Below are 12,479 nucleotides of genomic sequence, written 5' to 3' on the forward strand. Positions count from 1 at the left end.
CAACCTCAAACTAATGACTTATGTATCAACAACACTAAATCAAATCCAAGCAACTAATTCCATATAAACAGATTCTCTCTTTCAGAAGAGAGTTACTTTCACAGAATAGTCTGAATGTACATGATGCTGCTTTCTTCCTGAAGCCAAGCACAGTGGATCCTTTAAGCTACTCATATGGAAGACCACCAGGAAACCATATGTAAGTCACTCTAAGCAATTTGGAGGAAGAGCAGGGCATACTTTTTATATAACACCTGAATGGAGAACAGCCCAATAACAATAACAATGGTGGACTGAGTTCAGAAATGTCCAAAATCACTCCCCCTCCCCGCAATATGATGGTTTTAGGGAAACGCTTGCAAAATATTATTTCACATTGCCCTTCTTTCTTCCTCTCTCAGTTACATTAATGTGTTTTTAGCCAAATCTGAATTGTTTGGTGATGTTGTGATCCTTTCCTGTCCACTGGTGATCCTGATTAACATAACTAATTTGAAAGCATTTCCCTCCCTCTCAAATGACTTTGTTTGCCCTGAGGAACTTCGCATAGTCCTAACTCTTTGGCAACATAGTGCAATAACAACATCCCATTTGCTATGCCATCCTAGATGGGCTATGATCATCCCTGTGAGTAATTCAGAAAAATAATAAAATGGTAAGTAGGAAACAACATGGTCCAAAGCAGACAATGCAAAGAATAGCTCTGAACAAGACTGAAAAACTGACTAGCCCGACAATCAAGGCAGTTAGATTTTTTTTTTTTTTTTTTACTCTTTAAAATTAGCATTTTGGCCCAGAAACTGAAACATGAGAATATTTATCTCAACCCTACAGCTTAAGTAACTTCAGACTAGTGCAAGGAAAATTTTCAATGACATACGGGAAATTATGAAAATGGGGAAGAAGACACTTTCTGTTTCCATTCTATAATAATCCTTACATAAAAAGGGGGATTTCTAGTGGCCTCCAGGAGTATAGCTATACTCTCACTATACAATCTGCACTATAAAATAATTAATAATAGTAAATAATTTTTCTGGAACAAGGAGCTCCAATGAAGTACTCTACTGCCTTTTTCTTTCACATTGGCCTTTCATTAAGCATAGATTGATATCTGTCTAAAGTTAATAATCCTTAACTATATGATTATTCATATAAAACACATCTTTAAGCAATTATTCTAAAGCCACTAAAGAACCATAAATGATTATTGTTGTGGTGGTCAAAATGCACAATGATTGCATGGATTTTAATGCATAAACCTCAAAATCCTATTCAATAAATTATCCTCCAAAGTATCTCTTAATTAACACGGTGTGCATTTTGATTTAGCTCACAGCAATCCTGAACAAACTGGAGACCTTTCCTCAAACCTGTCAACTTCATTTGGCAACCAATATTTACAGCACTTTAGCTGATCTCATAGCTATATGCCATACCGCATTTTCATGTTCTCCTCCAAGTGTCAGCAGTTTGGTCACTGGACTTCCAGAGGTGCTTATATCACTGGTAGGTGGCATATGCCCACTCCTTAATATGGGTGCAGCTGCAGAAGAATGGATGGAATGGGAATGAGAAAGTGACAAAGTTTGGCTGGACAGCTTGGTATCCAGGGTCAGGAACTGCTTCACTTGATGCCTTTGAGTCTGCTGAATGTGATACCTTGTTGGATTTTCCAAGTGAGTCTGGACCTGTAAGAGAAGAACATTGTGAGCTCTTGATAAATACTGTGCCTTTGGTATGAGCAAAGTCCGTAGTTTGGTCCACAACCTCTATTTCTATTTAAAGCCTATACCCACTAAGGTTCATCATTAAAATGCAAGCATGTTATTTCAGCTGGATACCAAAATGACCAGGTTCACACAATCACCACAGCTCATCATGGATTATTTAAGGTAAGCTGCAGCACAAGCCAGAAGACATCCTGAATGTTCAAGCCATAGTAGATTGTCGAGCAAATCTGGCGTGTATGGCTTATGCACGGGTTAAAGAAATGCTGTTTTAGGGTTATGTGAGGATTGTTTAAGCTTCATATAAGCTGCCCTCACCAGGTTTGCATAACATGATAAGCAACAGCCATCACCCAATGCCATAACTCACCATGTTTAAAATAGCCATGTTGGGCTGCATTGATCATGTGAACCCCAGCCCAATGTGAAGGACACTAGTAGTCCTATCTAAATTAATGCTGCTGCTTTCACGGAAAATTACAGAATCACAGCCTTTTAGAATTCCAAATTATGTTGCCTTCCTTCATCTCTAAAATAATTATTTTCCACTGCTAATTTTCTACCCATATAAATATTTTGAGAAGCAATATAATTCATATACATGACCCAGAATATAAAGTATTCTCTGTGTATCATTGAACAGTGTTTTACAATCTTGGCAGCACTGAAAACTATATATGAACATATCCAAAGCATACATATGAGCATACTGATAGTAAATGTGAGAATGTAAAATATTGTTATAGCAATAGAGACATTTGCTACAGAAAACAACCTTTGAACAGGTAGAGGAAAAACAAGTATTTACTCAGCACCCAAGCTAGCCCCTACTTTTGATGACTCACCTGGGAGTAAGAACAGTCTGTCAAATGAGGCATTTTGTGGTTCAGCACAATCAAATAATCCAGGAAACGTTGCTAGATGATTACTAACCAACCTCAAGCAATGCTGTATTCTTGGTGTCACTGTTAAGGACTGATAAACCTCTCTAGTGGTCAAAGACCTTATAAATTATGTGGTCATGCCCAAAACAGCCAAGTTTGTAAGACCGGAAGCATCCTTTGATTGTGCAGTACCAGTACTTCAAACAGCTCCCATCACAGATCTGTTTGCCACATTCCTACAATTTATCTACCACAGGGATATTGAGGACACAAATATGTACTGTCACATTCACCCTCTGGCTTCCCTGCAATCTTTTGGTATGACTAATGAAAAATTTCTTTTAATAGGTTTTCTTCAAATGGTCCTTAAGCTTTGAACAATAATGAAGCTTTTGTAGAGCCCTTTTAAAAGTTCTAGTTCAGTCTCTTAGACCGAATCATATGTTCACATTAACCAGATTTTGGTACAAGTAGGATGCATTTCAGCATGTCATTCCACTCCTATCCTAATTTACTGTGAGTTATTATAATGGAGGGGTTTTTCAAACCACTTTGACTGGGCAGGTCACAGTCCTACACCCAGCCATCCAAAATAGCATGGCCATCACTGCAGGACATGCTGCACTTTGCAGTTCCTCCCTTCAAATGCCATTCTTTTACAGGCAACTATTATTCAATGTAGTATTAATAAAGGTACAAGAAACAAGGCTGGCTTGGTGGCATCTGAAATACCTTCAGGATGTTACACATTACAATCATTGTAAGTCCTTTCTCAGCCCTTATTCTATGAAACTTCAACAGCCAAATAAAACTAAACTAAAACAACTAAACGTAAAATAAGAATATGACTGCAAGCCCCGCCCAAAACCGCAGAGATTGCAATACAGCCAAAATTATGGGTTAGGGTCAGGGTTCAGTGAGAGTGTTGTTTGTGTTTGAAACCAATGGAACTTAAAAATGCCTAACTTTGGCTCCATCATGTGCATAATAAAGCTGTGAATGGGACACTGAATTCATCACACCACTAGGCACAGCCCTGTTTGAATGCCTGCAATCCCTACTCTTCCAGATCTTCTTCAGACTCTGACATATAGTCATCCCAACTTAAAAAAACAAAACAAAAACTAGTCAACATTTCCTCAGCCCATCCTGCCAGCTCCCCTTGCACCTGCTTTTTGTAACATCTTGCCTGAGGAACTGATCTGAAGATCTCAAAAGCTTGCACATTTTGGTGATATTTGAGTTGACAATGGACATAAGAACATCCCAGAATATGGACTGAGCATGGGTTGTCCTTGAAGCATGGGTTGCTTTGAATTGTGCAGCTGTGGTAACATGCAAACACTGCACAATAAGTTAACTATGGATTATTGCCCATGAACAAACCATGGGAGGTGTCACACAAAAGTGGTGCTAACTGTAGGTTATTTAATTTTTGTTGAGGTTGAGGTATGCATAGCTGCCATTTTGACTACCCAGCCCAAATGAACAGACATCTGAACTTAAGGAGATGGAGCAGCTATTCCATCAAATTAGGGAATTTCAGATTTTTAGAAATAGAAACTAAAAGATAAAACATGAGAAAGTGGATTGCTTGCCATATCATGCAGGAAAAAATGAGTAAACAGAGCAAGGCACTTTCACAGAAAATGTCCACTCTTAATAGCTCTTGTTATTTCAGTTCATATTTGGATTTTGAATGCGAACTGTAGGGCTCTTCAACCCACATAGCTAATTAGGGCACAATCCATGTTTAGACAGAAAACAGTCCTAAACTCCCAGTATATCCCAACCAATCATGGGAGTTGCACGTTTTTTTCTGTATAAATATGCAAGGGATTACATTCTGCAGGATCATTCATTACACTTGTGAGGTGGGAGTTGTTGTCTGACAACTGCTAGAGGAGAAATGGTGATTTATAATGTGTTTATGCCAGATATCTAAGGGTTATGGAGTGTAGACCAAATCCTAGGATCTGCTACCTCACTGTGTTAGCTTGTACAAGCAGACTGCAAATATTATAGTTGATTAAAAAAAACTTTATACTTTGCTCTTGTATCTTTACTCTGAAGATAGACCTTCCTTTATATTCAAACAGCCATTACAGAAGAATATGTCTTCTACAAAAGAAATGTTACTGTGTGTAGACACTTTGAAGTTAAAACAAAATACTCATGTGACATTAAATATAGTCTTTTACATTAACCTTTTGACATCATAGTTTTTAACTAAATTTGAAGGAAGGTCAAACTCAAGAAACAACTAGTTTAACCCCACCCACCCACTTTACCACATAGACCACTCAAAATCTATTATTCAGCTGTCTATTTTAGCTCCAGCATCCTAAAAATAGTACTTGCCTCTGTATTCATGTGTGTGAAATTCTTTCTCTGTCATAGCTGTCAGGCGTTATTAAACCTTTCTTGTATTGTAGCTTCAGAGGAGCTATCTTTAGATACTGAAATCCTTACAATGCTGCAGCACCAGCACAGAGAGCCATTAAGCCAGTACAAACGCCACATTGGTGAAGTAAATAATGTGTTGGACTGAGGAAGCCTGCTTATAAATCCCTGAGGAGAGAAGTAGCTCAGTCGAAAAACTCAGGCTAGTAACTGTTTCTAAATGTAACCTATTTTTACTTATTTGCTGATGGCATGTTTATACCACTTCTCCATCATATTCCCAGGATGGTTTACAAGAAAGGCTAAAACAAATACAAACCAAGTATAATAAATTAAAAGGCTGCCAGAACAATATAAAAAGTCAGAGACATGAATGTTGTATCTAATTATCTTGAGGATGGGGAGGTAGAAGCTCTTTCACCTCAAAGAACAAGGAAGGCACCAGCGAAATATCTCTGTGGAAAGCAGTCCACAATTGTGGTGCCACCACAAAGAAGGTCCTCTTTTCCTGAGAACTGCTTCTGTTATCTAAGCTGGAGAGGGCACCCACAGGAGGCCTGAAGATCTGATGTATAATATCATAATGTATAAGAGACAGTCTGCACTGAATATCATAATGTATAAGAGACAGTCTGCAGGACTTTTATAAGGATAGCATAGTATAACTCCCCCATTATGCCACTTAATCCTTGGAAGACAGGAGGATTCACATGCAATGTAATATATAACATAATCAAAATTAATACCCATCAGTGTTTATAAAATCAGGCACATGTTTATACAAACAGAATTACAACGCACAATAACCTGGCAGATCACCTGTAAGGACTTTCCCCTGTGCACACCAGCAGTGCTACACTGTGTGTTTCTGAGAAATTGTAACATGGCCCCTTGATAGTAGAAGGCTTGCTGTGTTCCACTTCTGGACATGGCTGCCTTGGACAGATGTGTATGCCAAGTGCTCTGTGGATCTCAAGCAAACACTTCAGCCTCGTTTATAGGTCTTCTTTTCAAAGGAAAGTAAGGCCCGCCAACCTCATCCAGGTGAGTACAACATGCCACGGGAGTCACAGGGCCATGTTTCTACACTCTCAATGGTGTGAATACCAGTGACAGAGATTGGTGGGCAGAGAAGTGTGCATATGCTCCTAGCACAGCTGGGTGTTGCACTAAATTTTATGGGCATGGGGAAATTTTGCATGGGGATGCCAGTTGATATGGTCATAATATTGCCAAAGGCTCTGTGCTTTAGGATTGATGGTTGAGGTACAGGGTGATAGAATATTAGTCGCTAGCTGGAAAGCTGTTGTTAGAAGACTTGAAAGGCAGTATGGTATAGTAACTAGATTACTGGTTTAGGACTGAGGAGACCCTAGCTAAAAGTCTCGCTCAGTCATGGAGGACACGGAGAGACCTTTGACCAGCTGCTGTCAGAGTAAAAGTTCTGAGGGAAAAGTGGAGATAGGTCACAACCATGAATGCTATCTTGGATTCCTTGAAGAAAGTGCAGAACAAAGTTGTTAAAAATAAATAATACCCAGTAACCAGATCATCATTCAGTGAAATAAACTAAATGTATCATTTCTGTGTTGTGTCAACAGAGTGAAATTTTTTGTTGAGCCAAACTGAGGAGCACAAGGGCATCACTAAGCATACAAAAAGATTCTGTGCTTTATGCTAAGCTCTGTCAACATTCCCCAACCAGGCACCCCTGGATGGCAATGCCCACAATCCGCAGAAAGTGTTGGTAGGTGTTGTAGTCCCAGACATCTGGTGGGGGGTTTGTTTGGGGAAGGCTGAACCATTTGGTCATGGAGCAAAGAGGACCCAGGACTGATGGCAAAGAGCTCAGAGGAATGACAAAGCAGTTGCTTCATGGTAGTTTCCCTGCAGCTGGAAAACCCACAAAAATGAGTGAATAATGCAACACTAAGAAAGGGATCTTAATGTTAAAAAAATATTTGAATTGCGGTTTCCCACAGGTTTGTTTGAACTGCAAGTCAGCTAACTGAAAAATGCAAAGTCTCTGTCAGTCTGTTTTCAAGGAGTGTTGCTTTTAAAAAGTGGCAACAACTCGAGTTTCATTTCTGCTTCAAATGCTGCCATTCTTCAGGCAGTGACAAAGGAACAATTTGAAAGCAGAATGTTTAAAAGAAGTGACCTGATATAGCAAAGCATTGCTAGGACTGCAAAAATGAAAGACTCCATACCCACTAGGATAACCCAACAAAATCCCCTAAAGGAGGAGTGAGCAATTTCTGGCATTCCAGATGTTTTAGCCTACTACTCCCATCAGCTCTAGCCAGTAAAGTCTATGGCCAGATATGAGAGGAGGTGTAGGCCAAAACATTTAGAGGAACACAAGTTACCGGCTGTCTTAAAGCCCTTGTGCTCATTTTGGAATAGGGGCTTGCAGATTTAAGTCCTGCCTTTAAGCTCCAATGTACTCTGCAAACATGCAAGCATCTTTCACTGATATGCACCATGAAAGAATATTTGGAATTGTAATCTGTTGGCAGCACAAATCTATGAAATCTATGGGAAAGGCTCTCCATTTGTTTTAAATCAGTAGAACAGCAAAGCACCTGAGCAAAACAAAAAATAAAAGACTGAAAACTGGAAGGACCTGAACAAATCAGATGGATCTCAGGACCAGGGGAATTTCCCAAAGTGCTCTGCTATAGGAAGTTCCTAGCTTCGGTAATCATCTGCTTCACTTCTGAAAGAAGAAGGATCAGAAGATGGGCCTTGGAGAAGCATCTTCACATTGTACAAGTCCATACAGAATAGGACAGTTCTTCAAAGTTGTTGTTGCTATTTGCGAAGTCATGTCCAACCCATCGCAACCCCATGGGCAACATTCCTCCAGGCCTTCCTGTCCTCCACCATCCCTCGGAGTCCACTCAAACTCACTCCAACTGCTTCAGTGACTCCATCTAGCCACCTCATTCTCTGCTGTCCCCTTCTTCTTTTGCCATCTATTGTTCCCAGAATTAGGCTCTTCTCCGGGGAGTCCTTCCTTCTCATTAGGTGGCCAAAATATTTGAGCTTCATCTTCAGCATCTGGCCTTCTAAAGAGCAATCAGGGTTGATCTCCTCTAGGACTGACTGGTTTGATCGCCTTGCGGTCCAAGGAACTCGCAGGAGTCTCCTCCAGCACCACAATTCAAAGGCCTCAATTCTTTGGCGCTCAGCCTGCCTTATGGTCCAACTTTCACAGCCATACATTGCAACTGGGAAAACCATAGCCTTGACTATACGCACTTTTGTTGGCAGGGTGATGTCTCTGCTTTTTAGTATGCTGTCTAGATTTGCCATAGCTTTCCTGCCCAGGAGTAAGCGTCTTTTAATTTCTTGGCTGCAGTCCCCGTCTGTGATGATCTTGGAGCCCAGGAAAATAAAATCTGTCACTACCTCCATTTCTTCCCCATCTATTTGCCAGGAAGTGAGAGGACCGGATGCCATGATCTTAGTTTTCTTAATGTTGAGTTTCAAGCCAACTTTTGTGATCTCCTCCTTCACCCGCATCAAGAGGCTCTTTAGTTCCTCTTCACTTACTGCCATTAGAGTGATATCATCTGCATATCTGAGGCTGTTGATATTCCTCCCAGCAATCTTAATTCCAACTTGTGATTCATCTAGCCCTGCCTTTCTCATGATGTGCTCTGCATATGAGTTAAATACGGAGAGTGACAGTATACAGCCTTGCCGAACTCCTTTCTCCTTTCTTCAAAGTACCAGGTCCCAAACCACTCATGACCTTCAAGGTACTGCTGGGTACTCTGAAATGAAAATGGATTGATGCAGTAGATTCAAGATGAGCCTTGTGGGAATGGGTCCAGTTAGTTGCATCACTGCTCTATTTTGGTCCAACTGGAGGATCCTGGTTATCTTCAAAGGTAGCCTCACATACAATACATGGCAGGAATCCTAAGGGATGTTATCAAAGAATGAATAACCAGGTTATCTCTGTCTAGGCTAGGGTGTGGTTGGTGCTCCAGACTCAGCCATTCAGGATTGCTCCATATCATGGAAGCCACTTGGGCCTCCAAAGATAAAGCTGAGTTTGAGAGCAACCCTAGGTAGAGACCCCTACTGAACACCAAGTCAGATAAACTGCCTATCAATAATAATCAGTGATGTAGGACTGAAAAATTTCTGAGGAAAAATATCAGTGCTTCATTTTTTTTATTTCCACCTCTCACCTTTAAACAATGTGAGAGAAACACATGCTATTACTTTTATATTTTTTACAAATAATCCAGTAAAAAATTCTACATATTTTTACATTCATTTTTTCACTTCATTTATTCTTGCAGTGTTGGACAAAAAATAACCATGTACTTTTCCAGTTACAAATGAAATAAGCATGTTAGTTTTAGATCACTGTCTATGGCATCAGAAAAAAATCCCAATTCAAGTTGAACATTTCCCAAAAGAATTATCTCTACTTTCCAATTGAAAAATTTCCAGAAAACTTAACATCAATGATCATGATCATGGTGATACTTAACTTTTGTATAGTGCTGCCAAGTGTTCAAAATTGTGCAGGCCAAACTATTTGCCCAGCAATTTTTGTAATTTTCATGGAGGACTCCAAGATTGGGTCCATTTTCAAGGAAACTGAATTCTTAGAACTTCCACTTGCCAATAATGAATTTACCAAGAGTGTCTCATGCTGTTCTCCCTACTCAGCCTTATTAATTTCAGGAAAAAGCCATGTTTCAAGTGATGCCTACCCTCAGCCACCCAGTGGTATTCCATTGTATGATAGGCTCGAATGTCCTGTGGGGAAATTTTGTCATAAAATGATGGGGAGGGAAGAGAAATTTCAGCAACATCATCAAAAGACACATTTTTCCATATAGTCATAGCCATAATAGTCCTCTTGCTAAAGTCTGCAAAACCATGTTTCCTCACTTTGGCCCTGTTAGCCTAGCCTGCCCACAATCAATCCTGGTTAGTTAACACTTGATGTTCCTTTCAGATGCTGCCTTCCTTTCAGAGGTTCCCTTTTACTCCCTAAATTTAGATGGTCAAGCCAGCTTTACCAATCTTTTTTTTCTTTTTTCTTTTTTAAAGTCATATTTCTATCTTTAAAGTATTAAATGAGAAGTTACTTATTTTTTTAAAATGCCAAGGCCATTCTTATTTTTAGGGTTAGGATTAGGGTTGAGACTTTTTATGATAATACTTCTTTCTCTTATTCTTAAGTTACAAAAAGCTAATTGGTATGCAAGCCACCAAATCTGTAATGGTTCCATACTAGACATTTCTGTGGGTCCTTCATGTTATCCAGATAGGAAATTTATTATCCCTGCTGAATAGCTTAAGGAACTCAGTCAGAAAAAATCATCTTCCCAGTTCCATAATGGAAGAAGTGCTGCAACTCATTAACATCAACCAAATGGTTATAATGAATACTTAATCAGAAATACAGCCAGAAATAAGCCAGGGTAAGCAAACAAAAATACGGTAGCAAGTAAATGTTAATACTAGTCATACCAGAACGCAATCACCTGCTCATAGACAGTCACCAATTGAGGGAAGGGAGTATTGTTCCTCTAACAAACGAAGTGGATGACAGCTATCTCAAGAAAGATGAAAAGTGGCTGATGTCTCAAAGTATCAAGAACAGAACAGAGCCTTGCAGCACACGATGGCCCATAGCATAACTGCAATGAGGAGGGCGATAGTCACCCAAAGCCACCATCAGGGCAACAGCAGAACTGTCGGAACACAGCACCCTCCATTTCTCATCTGGGACAGGGCAGCTGATCCAGAACAAAATCTTGGCTGGTGGCACCAAAAGCTGCTAAGAAATCCAGAAGAACTGAAAGGATTGCACTCGGGCTGTCATCTTCCCACCATGGGTCAATCAAGGATAATCAAGGCAGTTCTGGTACTAGATATGCCTGACAGAAAGTCAGGTAGAAGCAGATCCAGGCATCTGCAGTTCACTATCAGCAAGCGGCATTACTGACAGGAGCACCGGTAGAAAGACAGACTGGGCGTGGAATCCTGAGTGCATGCATTGATCCTCTTGCTCCATTAAGGCATAGATACAGACTACAGACTACACTTCAAACATGTTTCTTGATGTGTACTTCTTTCTGTTTGAACAGTTCAGTTTCAATACCACCACTGCTACAGATCCTTTGACTAAGAGCTTACCATTAAGAGCATCTGACATCTTAAACTAATAGGAAAGTTTGCATTAGTTGTTAGTAAAGGGAAAATGCAAGAGAACATGCATAAGATTTCAAGATTATTGCTTAAAGCTCTGGCTAAACATTTTAGAGAATTTTTATTAAGGAACATAGAATTATTCTACAAAGGAAAAGCTACCCATTGATTTAATAACATGTCCTGAAATTAGCTTCACATTTTTGACTAAATGAGCATGAAGTCATTGAAAACTGCATTTACACAGCAGATAGACATAGGCAGAAACTTCCAGTATGGACAGGAACCACAAAACTTCATATTGCAAAAAAGTCCTTATAGATAAAAGTTGTGAGAGAAATCCCAGAAATCATTATTCAATATAAAACATACATCCTAAAATGGAATTAGTATACATTAATCAAAACTTGTCTTCCCTAGGAGTAACTAACATTAAAGATGCACACAATACATTATTTCCCAAATAAAAGGGCAACACCATGAGGTATACATGCCATATAAAAAGGGAATTGCATAAACAGAGTTTGGTCCCTTCAGTTAATTGACAGCCAGAAGAAATATTATCTTGACAGCTTGGTTACCTACCAGCATTGATTGGATTTTGGAAATCTAAATAATCACCCATATAAAACAGCACCATCTCACAGACCCCAGTTACTGGAGTGAAAGCAGCTTGCTAATGACAAGTGAACAAGGAACAGGGCATTAAATATTTGACAATGAATAATGTATGGCTAATTAGTTTGTGTAAATCTAGAGAAAGAGAAAAGGAGAAGTGGTGTATTTGGGTACTTCCTGAACTCTGGCTGGAATTTTGGATAAAGAAGAAGAAGTGACAAAGCACTTTCAGGGGAGAAAATGTCTCATGTTACTAACTGAAGTAAGTCCCAGAGTGAAAAACCTATTGACCATCACTCACATGTTATTGTCTTCAATGTTTTAAGTATCTGTGCATTGATTTATTAATTCCTTATAGAACTGCTTTGCTTCACAATTACAAATACTCCTCCATCCACTCCACCATTTAAATCTCTCATAATTCCTTCCCTTCCAGCTTCTCTCCTTCCTTTTATGCCACACATGCACATCCATGGGCTAACACTCGCTTTCACAAAGGATATGTGGTTTCCTTTAATTGTCAAATTGCACTGTCACAACTGACTGCACATACATATATACGTATATACTGGAAGATGTACACAACTTTTCCTTAACAATCTAGCATCTTCCTTATCTAAACTGGATTATCTACCTGGACACCATGAGTATTACCTGC

General features: G+C 39.5%; 1 protein-coding gene across 1 annotated transcript in view; it reads right to left on the minus strand.

The window, feature by feature from the left end:
- The window catches only part of TFEC (transcription factor EC), a 116,568-nt gene that overhangs the window by 21,736 nt on the left and 82,353 nt on the right, over nt 1-12,479 (minus strand). Inside the window, 3 exon segments of the mRNA XM_044422926.1 lie at nt 1,440-1,691; nt 2,576-2,611; nt 2,613-2,718. Coding sequence (XP_044278861.1) covers nt 1,440-1,691; nt 2,576-2,611; nt 2,613-2,718 — 394 coding nt within the window.

The sequence above is a fragment of the Varanus komodoensis genome, unplaced genomic scaffold (assembly GCF_004798865.1).
Source record: "Varanus komodoensis strain SLA01 unplaced genomic scaffold, ASM479886v1 scaffold13_1, whole genome shotgun sequence".
In the NCBI taxonomy this organism is placed as follows: domain Eukaryota; kingdom Metazoa; phylum Chordata; class Lepidosauria; order Squamata; family Varanidae; genus Varanus; species Varanus komodoensis.